This window comes from Mytilus trossulus, chromosome 2, assembly GCF_036588685.1.
Source record: "Mytilus trossulus isolate FHL-02 chromosome 2, PNRI_Mtr1.1.1.hap1, whole genome shotgun sequence".
Taxonomy (NCBI): domain Eukaryota; kingdom Metazoa; phylum Mollusca; class Bivalvia; order Mytilida; family Mytilidae; genus Mytilus; species Mytilus trossulus.
The window spans coordinates 48,208,585-48,226,888 of NC_086374.1; the positions used below are offsets into that span (position 1 = coordinate 48,208,585).

At 31.6% G+C, this 18,304-nt stretch overlaps 1 protein-coding gene across 4 annotated transcripts; it reads right to left on the reverse strand.

The window, feature by feature from the left end:
* Positions 1-1,557: 1,557 nt before the first annotated feature.
* LOC134707447 (ATP synthase subunit C lysine N-methyltransferase-like) lies at positions 1,558-18,189 on the reverse strand. Of its 4 annotated transcripts, none has more exons than XM_063567189.1 (5): positions 18,100-18,188; positions 12,183-12,508; positions 8,374-8,511; positions 2,911-2,961; positions 1,558-1,904 (listed from the first exon to the last, which is right to left on the reverse strand). In XM_063567189.1, the coding sequence occupies exons 2-5, from the start codon at positions 12,483-12,485 to the stop codon at positions 1,761-1,763; spliced, it is 636 nt and encodes a 211-aa protein (XP_063423259.1). In that variant the 5' UTR covers positions 12,486-12,508; positions 18,100-18,188; the 3' UTR covers positions 1,558-1,760. The 4 variants fall into 4 exon arrangements, with proteins under 4 accessions (XP_063423259.1, XP_063423260.1, XP_063423262.1 ...); XM_063567190.1 differs by lacking the exon at positions 18,100-18,188 and adding an exon at positions 13,102-13,122; XM_063567192.1 differs by lacking the exon at positions 8,374-8,511 and having other exon boundaries at positions 18,100-18,189.
* Between the last annotated feature and the right edge of the window lie 115 nt (positions 18,190-18,304).

An 18,304-nucleotide genomic window follows, 5' to 3' on the forward strand; every position in this document is an offset into this window, starting at 1 on the left:
TGTGGATAAATTAGGCAGTTAGTTTTCTCCTTTGAATTGTTTTACATTACTAAGTGGTATGGGTTTGAATTATGGCTTTGGGAATTATACAACATCTTTTTCTTTTAGCATTTATATTATAAGTGCTACTCCCTCTCTTTTCATTTACACGAAAGAGAACCCTGACCACCATATTTTTAAAAGATTTTTAACTGCTTCACATGGCGAAAATTGAAGCTCAGAAACTATTGATGCAAATAAAGATGTGTCTTTGGTTTAATTTTTCGACAAATACCCTTTTAAAAATCCTACAGCTTCTCCAATGCTGTACCCAAATTTTCCATATTCTATAATTTCACATGAGATGCATGATTAGTGTTTCACTTGGTGTCATCCACATTTTTACTAGGTCCAATTTCTATTATACTATCAGAATTGTCACGTGAGTCATTTTCTATTATCAGAATAACCATAACTGGCATGCGTGTGTCAGTTACATGTCCTGTCTCCACTGATCTGGTATTTTTGTATTTTATAAGTAAGTTTTATCATGAGGTCATTAAATAAAAAAAAATATTGTGCATCAATGTTTTTGTTATTACTTGTAAAGTATATATATTGCTTTTCAGAAATAAAAAATCTAAAAATCAAATTGATAATAAAGTGTCACTGGCTGCACTACTTTCAAAAATTAAATAAAAAAACCTAAATCATTAAAAATTGATCCCTCAAATGCCCTAGATTAAAAATATCCCTATATCAAAAACAGAAACTAGTAATGTCGTTCAGAAAAATTCAACATCCATACTATAACTTCTTGTACAAGTTACAGAAAAAAAATCAACCAAGGCAGAACTGCCTCAACGGCCGAAACGTCTTGTTTACACAAATTACAATTTTCTAGGTCCATACCACAAGTTATATACTAAGATCTACGAGTCATCTACTGGATTGGTCCTGGACAGATTTATTTTCATATTTCATTTACTGTTATCTGTTATTGTCCCTTTTCAATTCCTTGTTATCTGTTTTTCACCAAATCAATTCACTGTTTTGCTGTTATGGGGACCCCCCTTGCCCCCCCTCATTTAAGTGCTGCAAATTATGAAATTAGTTTGATGTTATAATTGCAAAGCAATGTAATGGGATGCATATTTAAAATTTCACATTATTGAAAAAGAAAGACATGTGTGTATAATTCGGAGTTTAGTATGAAGTCCACTATCACTGTACTATTATGCATATTTTAGGGGCCAGCTGAAGGACACCTACGGTTGCGGGAATTCTCGCTACATTGAAGACCCATTGGTTGCCTTCGGCTGTTGTTTGCTCTATGGTCGGGTGGTTGTCGCTTTTTCTCAATTTTATGTGCATTTCTTTACACTAATTTGCATAGAAAACAAAACATGCTTTAACAAGACGGTTAAGATGACTATATTTACAGTATTAGTTCAAAGTTACTGTTTGGGTCTGTGAGAAGAATATTATTTTTTGGTCACTTATCTCTGATATCATCATGTTTAAAAATGCTTACAGCTAAAACATTGGAGTAAATGTAGTTTTAAATGATTTCTCACATTAAATTTTGTACTGTATCACATCTTTATTTTATTCTAATCAATTATCTCTGAAAATAAAACTGTCAACATCACATTCTGATAACACAATTGATTGAAAGCATGTCCACTATTTTTTTCCCTTTTTTGTTCCTCTTCTGAGCTGTCTGCCCTGTCTCTGTTCCACTGACACATTTTTTATCGCTCCTTCCTTTTGATGATAAATCATTGTTTTTTGTATAACCATACTGTATCTATACCTTCTCCTATTGTCTCAATTGGTTCCCAGTTTGGAAGTGGAAACCTACATGCCACTATTCTTACATCATTGTTAGTTTCATTTTCAAACTTTGTTTCAAGTCTGTCCATCTGTAATAAAGAAAACATTATTGAATGATAAATATTTACTTTAAATATGAACTTTCAAGACTTTCAGAATTGTATTAAAGCAGTATGTAAGGCATGAAATCTATATCTGTGATTTAGGTTGTGGATTTCAAAACATCAGTTAGTAAAGGTATGCAGATTTATCTCCCTTTTGTCTACATGGAAATATAAGTTGTCCAGAGACTCTGAGGGTTCAATTTTTTTTTATATATCTGGTGGTCCTTGAAGAAAAACTACTGGTCCTTGCTACTATTTTTTATACAAAATACCAAAATTGTGTCGGTTCTTTGCAAATTTTGGTGTCAAATCCCTAGGACCACCAATTTTCGAGAACTCATGAGAAATGGTGATTCAGTTTTAATATGATGATGTCAAACTTCTTAAATTGTCAGTACTTCAGCTATCAGTGAGACTTTTAAAGTAACTGTCAAGATGAGGAATAATCATAAAAGGAAGTTCACATTTTAAAACTTATCATAACCTTCTAGCACCATGGTGCTATTTGAAAAGATTTCATAAAAGAATTTAAAGATGTGCTATTAATTTTATGGAAACAGTGCATATATTTGTTTTTCGTTATTTTTTTTTACATAATTAAGGCTGTTAGTTCTCTTGTTTGAATTGTTTTACATTGTCTTATCTTTTATAGCTGACTACGTGGTATGGGCTTTGCTCATTGTTGAAGGCCGTACGGTGGCCTATAGTTGTTAATGTCTGTGTCATTTTGGTCTTTTGTGGATAGTTGTCTCATTGGCAATCATACCACATCTTCTTTTTTATATATATTCAAATCTTTCAGCTATCTTAAAATACTGGTCCAAACACTGCTTTACTAGCCTTACACATTTTTTTAAGGGAAAGCTCAAGCCCACCTCCACTAGTGGAATATTCTGTCGGGTTGTTGTCTCTTTGACACATTCCCTGTTCCCCATCTCAAATAACTTTAAATTCCCATGCATTCAATCTACAAAACCATATGATTACTCACCATAGATTCTACGCCAAATATAGAAATATTATTATAGCTTCCAACGTTTGTCTAAAATATAAATTAAAATGATAATAAAGAATTATAATAAACCTTATGAATTTTAAAAAGACAGCAATATTATTTAACTAGAGGCTCTCAAGAGCCTGTATCGCTCACCTGACTCTACTTGGGTTTTTGAAATCATATAAAAAAAGATACAATTTGGCTACAAAATTAACAGCACTTGGCCAGCACCTCATGAGGAAAGGAAGATTCATGCTATGTTAGGTTTCATTTAAAATCAGTGGTTCTCTAGAAGAAGAATTTTGTATGCATTTCCCATAGGGTCCCATGTTAAACTAAGCCCCCTGCTGGCAGCCATCTTGGATGATGGATGGCAACAAAGTAACAACACTTGGTCAGCATCTCATCAGGAACATTCCTGCTATGTTTGGTTTCATTCCATTCAGTGGTTCTCTAAAAGAAAACATTTGTATGTATTTCCTAATGGGTCCTATGTAAAACTAAGTCCCCCCTGGAGGCCATCTTGGATGATGGATCGGCTACAAAGTAACAACACTTGATCAGCACCTCACAAGGAACATTTATTCTATGTTTGGTTTCATTCCATTCAGTGGTTCTCTAAAATAAGAAAGGTGCACCGGTATGTATTTCACATATGGTCCTATGTTAAACTAAGTTCCCCGCTGGCGGTCATCTTGGATGATGGATGGCAACAAAGTAACAACACTTGGTCAGCATCTCATCAGGATCCTTCATGCTATGTTTGGTTTCATTCCATTCAGTGGTTCTGTTAAAGAAGTAATTTGTATGCATTTCCCATAGGGTCCGATGTAAAACTAAGTCCACCACTGGCAGCCATCTTGGATGATGAAATGGCTACAAAGCAACAACACTTGGTCAGCACCTCATAAGGAACATTCATGCTATGTTTGGTTTCATTCCATTCAGTGGTTCTCTAAAAGAAGTTATTTATATGCATTTCCCATAGGGTCCTATGTTAAACTAAGCTCCCCGCTGTCAGCCATCTTGGATGATGGATCGGCTACAAAGTAACAACACTTGGTCAGCACCTCATAAGGAACATTCATGCCATGTTTTGTTTTATTCCATTCCATGGTTCTCTATAAGATTAAGAAGTTCAAAATGTAACCAGATTTATAGCTTTATACGACCGCAGGTTGAACCCTGAACGGTTGGGGCAAGTATGGACACAACATTCAAGCTGGATTCAGCTCTAAATTTGGATTGTGATTAAATAGTTGACACAGCATAGGTTTCTGACACAGAATGAATGTGTTCTAATGAACTTAATTTTTTTGTTTTCTCTTAGAGCAATTCACTATGCTGTTGAATATTAATTCTCTCAAAAAAATGTTTGAAGAAATTTTCTTTTTATTTATGAAATTTCAAATGAGAAAAATTGAACCCAATTTTTTTAATTACATCCCCCTTTCCCTTATTCAAAAACTAATCTCAATTAAAATTTCTAATGGAGTTTGCAACAATAACTACTCATTTAAATACATCATAAAATATTAAGATGTAAAAAAACTGCTTGTTATCACTGAATGGTAAAGATTATTTTAATTTATCAGTTGGTAGTAAAAAGTGAATATACATTGTATATTGTATGTAACAAAGATTTAAGTTGATTCTGGACAAAGAAAGATAACTCCAATTAAAAAAAAATCTTGCTATTTCACAATATTGTGCAATTAGATATTTCTTGCTTACTATTCTGGACAAAGAAAGATAACTCTAATTAAAAAAAAATTGCTATTTCACAATATTGTGCAATTAGATATTTCTTGCCATTGCGCAATACTGTGCAATTGAAAAGACTTGCTATTGCACAATACTTAATATAATAATTTTAGATCCTGATTTGGACCAACTTGAAAACTGGGCCCATAATCAAAAATCTAAGTACATGTTTGGATTCAGCATATCAAAGAACCCCAAGATTTCAATTTTTGTTAAAATCAAACTAAGTTTAATTTTGAACCCTTTGGACTTTAATGTAGACCAATTTGAAAACAGGACCAAAAATGAAGAATCTACATACACAGTTAGATTTGGCATATCAAAGAACCCCATTTATTCAATTTTTGATGAAATCAAACAAAGTTTAATTTTGGACCCCAATTTGGACCAACTTGAAAACTGGGCCAATAATCAAGAATCTAAGTACATTTTTAGATTCAGCATATCAAAGAACCCAACCGATTCATTTTTTGTCAAAATCAAACTAAGTTTAATTTTGGACCCTTTGGACTTTAATGTAGACCAATTTGAAAACGGGACCAAAAGTTAAGAATCTACATTCACAGTTAGATTGAACCCCATTTATTCAATTTTGATGAAATCAAACAAAGTTTAATTTTGGACCCTTTGGGCCCCTTATTCTGTTGGGACCAAAACTCCCAAAATCAATACTAACTTTTCTTATACTAATGTTATGGTGCAAAAAACAAGAAAAATGCTTATTTTGGTCCCTTTTTGGCCCCTAATTCCTAAACTGTTGGGACCTAAACTCCCAAAAATCTATACTAACCTTCCTTTTGTGGTCATAAACATTGTGTTTAAATTTCATTGATTTCTATTTACTTAAACTAAAGTTATTGTGCGAAAACCAAGAATAATGCTTATTTGGGCCCTTTTTTGGCCCCTAATTCCTAAACTGTTGAAACCAAAACTCCCAAAATCAATCCCAACCTTTCTTTTGTGGTCATAAACCTTGTGTCAAAATTTCATAGATTTCTATTAATTTAAACTAAAGTTATAGTGCAGAAACCAAGAAAATGCTAATTTGGGCCCTTTTTGGTCCTTATTCCTAAACTGTTGGGACCAAAACTCCCAAAATCAATACCAACCTTCCCTTTGTGGTCATAAACCTTGTGTTAAAATATCATAGATTTCTATTCTTTTTTACTAAAGTTAGAGTGCGAAAACTAAAAGTATTCGGACGACGACGACGCCAACGTGATAGCAATATACGACAAAAAAAAAATCAAATTTTGCAGTCGTATAAAAAGTTAAGTACGACAGACGTAATGAGAAAAGCTCACTTGGCCCCAATGGATTAAGATTAAGAGGGTGGGGCCCCCTTTAATATCTGGGAAAAATTGACTATATAGGGAATCACTGAATCATGACCAGAGCAGGCGTCCTCTTTGGCTGTCAGTGGTCCCCTACTAATGAAAAATTCTAGATTTACACTGACAGTTCACACTGTAAAATGGGAATTTTTGTAAGTGGTTTATTTTTGACAATTTCTAAATTAAGCATGAATATAATTTATATCAGAATCAAGGACAGGAAAACACATGAAAATAGCTCCCCTAGAAATTGCAAAATTTAAACCCATTAAATATAGAGTACAAATTTTTGGACACAGACACAGTCTTTTACTTGGTTGGCTTCCACTTTTCAATGAATCTATCATAGAGAGTATTGGAAATCTCTTGTTAATTTTTTCCCTTTTGATTATTTTAAGAATTATCAGTTCAATAGTTTGAGAAAAATTTAAAATAATGTAAAATGACATCTTCATATGCAACTGGATGTGACAAACTATGACTTATGGGGAATTACATCTAAATAAAAAAAAATCAAAGTAAAGACAACTTGTGTGAAATTTATGAACAAAATGAATGAATATAGATTTGAAATTTAAATTATAGAGAATTTTCTCTCTGTCTAAATGAAATGATATCTCGTTTTAAGAAAATACTTTTTAAAAAAGAGAAGAATTCAATTTTCACATTGTTATCTTTCCATATATTTATTTAGCAACAATTCAACAGCACCTGTATAGAGGGGGGTGGGAGGGGTCCTGATTCTGAAATTCCTGGCTTAAAACATGAAATCAGGAGGTCCTGAATTTAAAGAAATTTAAATCCTGACATGCCGAAATTCAAAAAAGAATCCTGATCCCGAAAGGATCAATCCCAAAATCCAAAGCTTTAAAAAAACTGATTCCAATGTCCTAAAAAAAGTCCTGCCCCCCTCTGTATATATAGATTTTATCTCTTCTTTATCACCAATTAGGTGCCACTGGTGAAGCAAGAACCAGTGGTGGATCCAGGATTTTTCATAAGTGGGGGCCTACTGACAGACCTAAGAGGGGGCCCGCTTCAGTGATTCCCTATATAAGCAACCAAATTTTTTTCCAAAAAGGAGGGGCCCAGGCCCCCCCCCCTAAATCCGCCTCTGAGAACTGCAAACACTTTGGGAATACCCAGGTTCACCTCCAATTTTTGGTACTAATATTTCTCAATCTTCTTTTTTCTGTGTAGTTTTGTGAACTGATATTTTGCCTCTTTCGACCTCTCTCTTGATTGTCTTATATAATCCTCTTGTTTTCTGTACAAGGTTCAAAAGTGTTTTTTTTTCAAAATTCAACACTGGCAACAGTTACAATAACCTACTGAATAGTTTCTACAATTTCTGGATCTGTCCAGAATAAGGAGAAAATATATACATGTATTGTTGCCAATGGAAAATTCAGAAATTTTTAAAAGGGGTGACTTGACCACTGACTGTCTCAGAAAGGGTCGGATCCAGCCATGCTTAAGTGATTCCCAAAATAATTGACAAAATTTTTGAAGTTTTCTACAATCTTATGAATAAATTAACATAGCTGTATTTCGAAACATTTAGGAACCTAGAGACTTTAATGCTCTGCAACTTGATTTGGCCCATTACCCTTTTTTAAATTGATCATCACTAACAGGTCTTTTATATTCAAAACCTGTGTCTATTCAGTGGCGGATGCAGGAATTTTCGAAAGGGGGGGTGCTAGCCCAGGGCAAAGGGGGGGTGCAGGGGGGGGTGCAAAATTATCCCGATTCAAATGCATTGATCGGCCAAAATAAAGGGGGGGTGCGGACCCCCGGAACCCCCCCTCTGGATCCGCCACTGCTATTATACAAAATTATAAGTCCATACATGTACATGTATTCCTGCTATTCATTCTCCGATAATTTATTCATATTATTGATTTTGGCTTTAAATGAAAACATGGATTGAAATTATGGCTAAAATCAGGATTATAAGTTAACACTTCTAGAGCTTCTCCATACATACACAAAGTAACTTGACATCATCTGATAGATATAGGAAGATGTGGTATGAGTGCCAATGCCAACTCTTCATCCAAGTCACAATTTCTAAAGGTAAACCATTATAGGGCAATGTTAAAATAAAACATTTTTTCCCTCTCTTAAAATGGCTTCAACTAGTCCCAGGTTTGAAAAGATACAGAAAACCTTTGGTATACATATGGACAAATTCTCTTTTTGAGAGAGCAAACACAAAATTACTTGAAATAAACATTTATTTTACCAAAGAGAAATCATGTCTTTTACCAATGATTATTTTCCCAAGTAGTCCTAACTTTCACAATCTTGTTGACTAGTATTGTTTGATTTTAAGTTATCTTTATAAGTTTCATACTTTCCACAAATCTTTGGTTTGAAAAGTTGTCAACTTATGCACTTTATGTCTCCTTGCATTCCATCTTGAATATAAAACAAGCCATGGATTCAGTTCCACACCAGTGCCTCTAAAGCCAACTTTAGCTGCCTCTACCACCTAAAATGTTCCATTTGGCATTTGAAAAATATATACTTTAAAGTGTTTACCAATTAATTATGAATAAAAACATGGGGTACATTGTATATTCCTAGAGCCAACCTAAAGATAAATGTAGTTAAAGTACCTTTGTAATCAAGCTCACATACCCCATGTTTGTAAAAACAAAAGCTCTTCAGATCCTTTAATTTAAAAGACTTATAACTCTTACAAATGTCAAATGATAAAAATAATGTTTGTGGATATGGACCATAATTTGCTATTGGGCTCGTTTCCTTTAACTATAGAAAAGTGATAAAATTGTGAATTACTGTAAGAAAAATTGTAACTACATCTAAAGATGCCATTATTTTTATCAACATACAAGTGTATGCTACTCTTCCCTAAAAAAAATAATTGAAATTAACAAATTTCAAAGATTATACAACCATATTTTTGTGTCGTTTCTTGCGTTACTTTTCGCTTCCTAAGTGCATAACGCTGACTGATTTATAGATAATCGTCACCCGCAAATTCGTAACTTTTGCTTTGAATAACAAAGAACATCAACCAATAAGAATAGTGAGAAGAAAATACCAAGAACTATTAGTATTTCTGTAGCAGGTGTAAGAACACTGTCGTTACTTTGGTTTCTCATTTCGTAACACAAATTTTAGATGGTGTAATCTGCTTTGTTGTAAAAGAATTCTTTGCAACAATATGCAAATATGAACTCTCGCGAGATATTCAAACAGGTAAAAATCAGAGATGATTTACATTCTTGTTTTGTTCTTCTTAATAATTAAGTTAGAAAATGACGTTATCGTTATGCGTTACATTTCACACGAAACAGAAGTCAAGTTATTTATTAAAATTGTTTTTTGTCATTACGTTCTAATCATTTCGGGTCATACGTGAAACATGTGACTAACATGTGATCACACCCTTACAGCCAGATATACAAAAAACTAGGTCTAAACATTGTTTTTGTTTCCAACGGGATGTAAGCAAACATAATCTGCATACTTGTTTCGTCTTGTTTAAAAAAGGAAAATACAATTTTCAAAGGGATTGCGCCTGGGGTCTATTATTTTTCCTATGTGCATAATACGATCTTGTGTGAAAATAAATGCCCAATGACTTGACAAAATCGATTTCAGATTTGACCGACATTTTAACACACTTCGTTTCCCAATAACGATGTAAAGGGTCCTTGGGTAATTCAATCCAAATTACGTCTCTTATCATGGTGCCGATGTTCGTTGGATTGATTTTGCTTCAGCAGTAAATATTACTGGATATTTTAGGTGAATAAAGATAATTTAATAAAAAAAATACATGTTAATAATATACCGTTACACTTGGTATGTACAAAGTTGGTATCTTTGTCACAATTTTTAATTATTTTTTTTTATTCATGTTCTGCAAACACTTTTCAGAAACGCAATAAACTTGTCAAAGGAAAAGTAATCTTTTACCATGCATGACTTTAAAGGAAGTACTTTATTGATTTTAGCCCACTAAAGTAGGTTAAAATGTGGAAACCATGTAGATGGTGTACAGGTCACAAATATCACATGGTGCCTATTTTAAAGATTTTAATTCCAAGTTAAAAGTTTTTTTCTTTACTGGATTGAAAGAATTTTACATTGCCAATGATTTGGAATAAATTATATATAACTGGAATTTCAAAACCAAATATAAATACATTTTTTTGGCTAAAACATCAAGATACAACGATTATGGTATCCTGTATCAATGAAGAAAATATGGAAATTCCTGAATAAATTGTACTAATTGTTTTCAAAATAAGCACATATTTAGGAGTTATATAATACTGTTACATTTAAGATGGATTTTAAGAAAAAGAATACTGTTCAGATTATTTTAAGCAGATTTTGCAATAAAATATAACTAAAAAAGTGCTTTCGGTTTCTTACGGTTTCCTGTCGCGTTTAAAAAAAACTTTAATTTAACATTGAAAATAGATTTTAAATATTAACATGAAGCAAGTAACACTAGTAATGGTGTTCATTTATGTCTTTTGAAGTATATTGTGCAAAATAAAGAAAATAAAGATTGGTTTCCTGTTAAGTTTCCTGTCACGTAAACGGTGAATCAAAATGTATTAATTTGTTCTTGAAAAACTCAATTGTTCCATTAATACTATTCTAATACCAACACAACCCACAGAATAAAAGTTAAAGTTTTAGAACTTATAAAAAAGGATACAAAAAGAAACCAAAGGCCAAATACCAAATTATGGTCCATATACACATCTACTTAGTATGATGTCCCAACTATCTGCAAAGTTTCATGAAATTCTGTGTGATTTCAAAACAGTTGAGATGAAAAGAACAGTACTTGACTTAAAGACTGACAGACAGACAGATGGGTCAAAAACATAATAAATTAGGCAACTATGTTATGGTGGGTATGATTACAAGAATATACATTTAAAGTCAACAATGTACTCTTCAACAATGAGCAAGTATCACAATAACATGCCAAGCTCTAAATAACCTTTAGTTTTGGCAAATTGTGGGTACATTAAAGGAAACCATCCATCGTTCTTTTACAAGTTAGTTGTTGCAAAGTTCCTTATTTTTCTGTATCATGTGACATCCTTTAAGTTGTGTATAATTTATTAATTATGATAAAAAAAAAAAAAAAAATTTTTTATTTCCAACAGAGGATCCAGTTTATCTGATTTTTCATCACATAATTGCAATAGAAAATATACAAGAAGATAAAAATAGAAATACACAAGAAAATAAAAATAGAAATACACAAGAAAATAAAAATAGAAATACACAAGAAATTAAAAATAGAAATACAGCTAAAAAAAACCAACATGAAATACAAATTGAGTTAAAAATACATGTAGTCACATAAACCAGTATGTTTAGTGTTATTTACCATGAACTAGAGTAGCATCCCATCTATCATAAATAAAAAAGCTTTTGAGTTAAGTCTTCATCGTGGCTGATGCATATGAACAAATAATATTGTTGTTCAAATTTTGAAAATTTTTTGAAACAGGTTACCAGTAATTGCAACTTCATTAACAACAGCCAAAGTTTTGTCTTCCTTTGAGGAAGTTGCACAGTTTAGACAAAGTTGTACAGTGTTGCCAATAACAGTTGTTAAAGTTTGTGATTGGATCACCATTGGGGACCACTTATAGTACCTTTAAAAGATCAATGAAAATTAGAAGACAGTTGTATAATGTCATGAATGTGTGTTATTGGTATAATTAATTTCAATATTTCAATATTTTATTTATTTATTCAAATTAATTTAAATATTTGATATCCAGGACTCCAGGATACTTTTCAAATTACACATAGGCCAGACATATATCTCTGTGCCAACTTTTAAGCATGTTTAGTTGTTCAGTCAGTGCCCTTTTGTGCCACCAAATCTTTCATATACATACCCGTAGGGGGGGGGGGGTCCGAACCCCCCCTTGTAAACAAATAAGCACTGTTAGGTCAATGTTCTGTTCGAATTGTGACTGTTAAAGTCGAGTTTGTGAGCCCAACAAACCCCCCTTTGGAAATTCCTGGCTACGGGCCTGATATATTAGGCTTTCCAAACTTAGTCTTGAGTGTACCCTATAAAGGGTTTTTCGGATGTATTAATATTTATTAAACTACTAGTATATATTCTATTTGGCTATAAGAACTTACAATTCGTCCATCCCCACTTCCAATATCTAACAATGTCCCTTTTCTTCCTTTGAGTGCAGATAAAACATTTCGTACTTGTGATTCACTGGCAGGAACAAAAGGTAAACAAACTTTCCTAAACGCTGGAACAACAAATGGTAGCGCTGCCACATAAACTCCCGCTACAAGGCCTCCTATTACACCAACAATCACTTTCCCTGTAGAAGATAACTTGGCTGGGGGTTTACCTAGGGCTAAATCTGCTTCTGTAAGCCCCATTTCTTTGCAGTAGATACATTTTTCGTCTAGTTTGTCAGTAGTCATTTTGAATGTTTTTAGGTTATCATCTGAAGAAAAAAGAACATCAGAGTAATTTATCTGTTGAGTTAATTTACAGACAATTTTTAAGCTGAAAATTGTGAAATGTGTCACTGTTTTACCAGTCATTGAATCTATAAATAAATAATAATAAATAAGCTTTATTTAGAGTCGGCATGGTATATAAAACATAGACAAACATAAGCTCTAATGAGCTTTTAACCGACATATGAGACATTATATAACAGTACAACATTTATAACAACACAATACATAATATAGTACACATGCAATAAATATCACAGCACAAAAATGAAGCACTAAAAGCAGAATATAAGCATAAGCTAGGTGTTAAGGCTAAAAGCATATAAGTGTAAACTAGGCATAAAAGCTGGTAAAAATGCATAGCATAAAAATTGAAAAAATGGGATATGATCTAGATGGTAAATAGATTTGCATAATATATTAACTAAAAGTCTGCACAAACTGTGCACTTACAGTTATTTCCATTCCATGACTTTAAAATATTTTTGAACTGACTAAGTAAAATTAGCAATTTTTCTAAAATCATCAGGTAGATCATTCCATAAAACAGCAGCTGTGTATTTAAAAGAGTTCTTACCATAGGTTGTTGTTCAGACCCTAGGTATATCTACAATATTAGAATATCTAAAATTATATTTACAGTCTTTCAATACAACTAAATCATGTAAGCATGGTGGTGACAATTTATATAAAATTTTAAAACACTCAATAGCCATGTTATGCATACGTCTTATTTTCAGTGATGGAACCTTTGCTCGTAAAAGTAGTTCATCATATGAACTAACATAGTCTTCATATATAAATCGTAAAGCCCTTTCCTGATTTTTTTCCAATTTGGTGGTGTTATTTTTGTTGCAAAAATGCCATGCCAAAGGACAAAAATTAAAATTAGATAAAATAAATGTGTGGAAAATTGTCAGTTTATTCAATTTAGTAAGGTAGCAGCCAATGCGCTTCAAAACATTCAGTTGTTGGGATGCTTTACGACAAATATTTTTAATGTGGTGATTAAAATTAAGTTGATAGTCAATATCAATACCCAAAAGTTTGACAATCTCATCACAGGATATTTTTGCTGACTGTATATTAAATACAGGTTTTTTTGCAAATGTTTTATTTCCAACTGCAATGGCTTGGAATTTGTCAGGATTTGCCTGCATACAATTAAATCTGAACCAGTCAATTAAAACAGCACTTTCTCTTTCGAGTGTACATAATAAATTATCAAAATCATTGTCAGCATAAGACAGAGTATTGTCATCTGCATAATTATACAAGGTACCATGTTCAATAAAATAAAATATGTCGTTAATAAAAATATTAAATAATAGGGGCCCCAGGATTGAGCCTTGGGGTACCCCTTTCTGGATGTCAGCCCAACTGCTGAGTACTCCCTGAAGTTTGATTTGTTGCCTACGATCTGTAAGATAATTTTGAAGTAATTTCACTGATTTAGAAGAAAGACCGTAGGCAGATAATTTACTTAAAAGAATATCATGAGGTAAACAGTCAAAAGCTTTCGAAAGATCCATAAGAATAGCTGCCACATACATATTATTATCCAAAGCTGTTTTCCAATCTTCAAGGAGTCTCAGCAAAGTTGTGTGACATCCATGACCTTTTCTGAATGCACATAAAAAAGCATGAAATATATTCTCAAAAAATTCAGTTAACTGGTCAGACATAACCATTTCATAGACTTTTGAAATTGTTGGTAAAATGCTCACAGGTCTATAGTTCTTTTTATCAAGTGGATCATTCTTTTTATGTAATGGTACAACCTGAGCTTCTTTGAGTCTGTTGGGAAACTCACTGGATTCTATGGTGTTATTTATTAATGTTGTTATGTGTTTGTTGAGTACTGGTGCACCAGCTCGTAGTAGTTTAGATGATATTTGATCTACGCCAGTAGCTTTTTTTATATTGATCTTTTTCACAAGTTTGTTTACTGTGTCAACATGTATAGGTTTAAAATCAAAAGGTTTATCATGTTGTATGTGAGATTTAATTTTTAAAATACTAGGATGTGTTTTTTCTTCAAAAATAGTACCTTTGCCTATGTCATTGGCAACATTAACAAAAAAAGTATTAAAGTTGTCACAGACATCTTTAGTATCGTTTAAAATTTTATTATCATCCACAAGTACAATTTTTTGTTGGCTACAGGTAGATTTTTTAGATAAAAATGGTTTGACTGTGCTATAAAAGTGTTTTGATTTTTGTCCTCCAGCACATCTTTCTTGAAAATAAATGTTCACTGATTTTCTTTTTAATTTTGTGACCATATTTCTTTGTCTTCTATATGCTTCCCAAGTTTTGCTTGTTTTGTATTTTTCAAATTTTGTTCTCAGCATTTGTTTGTGAAAAATAGCTTTTCTTAGTTCTCTATTCATATATGGTACTGAGTTTTTTCGAGGGTATCTGTATTTCATTGGTGCATGACAATTTATCACATCTGAGACTTTTGTTTCAAAATCATTATATACCAAATTTATATCATCTATACATTCATCTGAATCATGTAAAAAATTTATATTATCAAGATCATTAATATAATTATCAACATTAAAAGATTTAAAACTTCTGTATTGTGTCTTACTGTTTACACAATTAGGTGTATGACCTTTTATAAAAGTAGATATCATATGATGACAATCACTAACACCAGTGTTAAAATTCAGTGTTTTGAAACAAAGAGTTGTTCTGTTTGTAAGAATAACATCTACAAGTGATGGTTCATACCCTTTCATATAGCATGTAGGTTTTTTCACTATATTTGACAGATCAAAAATGTCACATATATCCTCTAATATTTGTGATTTGCTTTTAACCATAAAATCATAGTTAAGATCACCAATAACCATATAATTTTCTATAAATCTATAATCTACATCGAAAGTCTGTCATACCAGAGACATGTATACTATGTCTCTGGTAATATGAAGGTTTTACTAAAAGTACTATAATAGACTTTTATATATTCAATACTCTATGAATAGTTATCAAAGGTACCAGGATTATAATTTAGTACGCCAGACGAGCGTTTCGTCTACATAAGACTCATCAGTGACGCTCATATCAAAATATTTATAAAGCCAAACAAGTAAAAAGTTAAAGAGCATTGAGGATCCAAAATTCCAAAAAATTGTGCCAAATACGGCTTAGGTAATCTATGCCTGGAATAAGAAAATCCTTAGTTTTTTGAAAATTCAAAGTTTAGTAAACAGAAAATTTATAAAAATGACCACATTATTGGTATTCATGTCAACACCGAAGTGGTTTTTTTTTGAAAATTCAGTCACATTCAGAATCCATATCAGACACACCACGTATTCCTTTCAATAATTCCGTACACCAAATATAGTGGTCTTAAATCTCACAGATTAAACAGTAAATCTTAACAATGACATCATGAAAAAGAGGTCAAGGTCATATGAACCCTGGACAGACATGTTCATGTACACCTTTATATAATCAAAGTAAACAACCATGACGAAGGGGCTAGAGGCCAAATAATCTCAGTCTGTGCCAAACTGTTTTACAAGTTTTACAGAAAAAAGAAATTCAACATTTTCTACTTTTTCTATTGTTAAGACATTAAAAATTTCTGTCTGACCAAATGAATTTTTGTCTTACATTTTATCATTCAGACAGAGTTTGAAATACACTTCAATCTTAATACTGGATTTGAAATGTGTGAATATTCTTATTAAACTTCTTTCCAAATATCATTGACCTTCAATTCAGAAAAATAGCTGCGACTGCAAAAATTGGTATCAAGTTGATATAAATTACTCCACAATAAAAAAAAATATAATGTAGTTAAATGTTTTGTGCTGTAAGGAATGGAGATGAGATGTCCACCACATTGCACATATTTTGTCAATCCAACATGGATCAAGGACAATAACTATTTTTAAGGGGTAATTTTGATATATATTTCATAAAATTCTGGCAAGAATTTAAAACAAAAGAGCACTGATGATTCAATTATCATTATACATAATATTTTTAAGGGGTAATTTTGATATATATTTCATAAAATTCTGGCAAGAATTTAAAACAAAAGAGCACTGATGATTCAATTATCATTATACATAATATTTCCAAGGGGGATAACTCATTTAATAGAATAATTGATTGGGAAAATATTTTCAAACTCATCCAAGACATGGATGATATAAATATATAATATAAATTCATATAAACCTGAATTAATTTAAACTAGAAAATAGAATATGCAAACTCTGTAATGAGGAAATAGAAGATGAGATGCATTTTCTTTTAACATGTAAAACTTTGGATAATGTTAGAAATCCTTTTCTAAGCAAACTATTTAGTTAAAATAAACATATTTCAAAACTTAATGATAACAAATCTCTTTTTACTTGGCTAATGGCATGAATGGGTAATGTAAATAAAAACATTTTGATAAAAAATTGTCAATTATTAGAGGTTTTAAGTATAAACAGAAATACAATATTAAATTAGATTTCTTTATATAAAGTTATAGAATGATATGTATGATCAGATATGCATTTACATTTGTTATTTCTTTTACTTTTAATAAATTATTGTAGTATACTATGAGGTGTGCTGTCCAATAAAAGGACCAGAGTAACAGACAATGGGTCATATTATATTATATATTTTTATTATTACAAATTGCTTACTTCATTTGCTTTAATATTTAATATTAATCAATGAAATCAAAATAAATCATATTATGTACTTTGATCAACCTATTTTTAATTAACTTTACATTATGTTTGAAAATTATACTGTAATTATTCTGCTATTTTGGGTGCCGTGATTGGCAAATAAAATATTTTTTTGTTTCTTTGTTTCTTTATATTATATAACTGATATCAATAAAAAAAAAAAGATGTAATAAAAAATCCTGTTTTTTTTTTTTACTTCTTTGTTCAAAATAATTTTTTTTTTTATCAAAAAACTTCATTTTCACAAAAATCTTTCACCTTTTTTAAATTTAAAATTGACTAACTGCTGTATACTGTAGTGTAGTCCAAACAATTATGACGTCTGGCAAGGCTATTTTAATTTTTTTCTGTGAAGGAGTCATAAGACAGCAACCATTTGATTTTGAAGGGGGGGCTATGGGTTTTTTTTCTATGCAAACTTTTTTTTCGACTTCGACAGCGAAAAACAAGCTATTTTTTTGGCGACAAGATGAAAACAATTTTTTTTTTCAATTTTAGCATTACATATAAAAATTAATTTATAGTGGCCGCTAAGGGTGAAACAAACAATATTTTTTCTCAGGGTAAAAAAACAAATTATTTTCTTTCCAAAAACTGGAAACAAACTTTTTTTTCAAAAAAAACCCATAATGTTTTCTGCCTAATCATTCGGAATAACTGTGAAAGTATGGCCTACATGTACACGGTTTCACAAAAACACTTTTCAATGGGGACGTAACTCATTTTCACAAATGTATTACACGGTTACCACCTTTCGTGCAATACAGTCAGTACAATTTTTAGTTAAGATTTAGTCGTGATAAAATAAAGTTATAAACGTTAACAGAAGACTTGAAATATACGAAAACTCTTACCATTGCCGGAAAATTATAAACAAGGTCAAGCATGTGTTTCGATACAAGAAAGACAACTCTGGGTATTTATTTAAAAACAAATATGTCGCACATGGAAAGAAATGATTTTCAGAAATATATACAAGTTATCGTTTTGTACAAAACAAAACCCGATACAAATACGAATGCGCCTTATACACGAACGACACTCGGCTAACCGATAGAT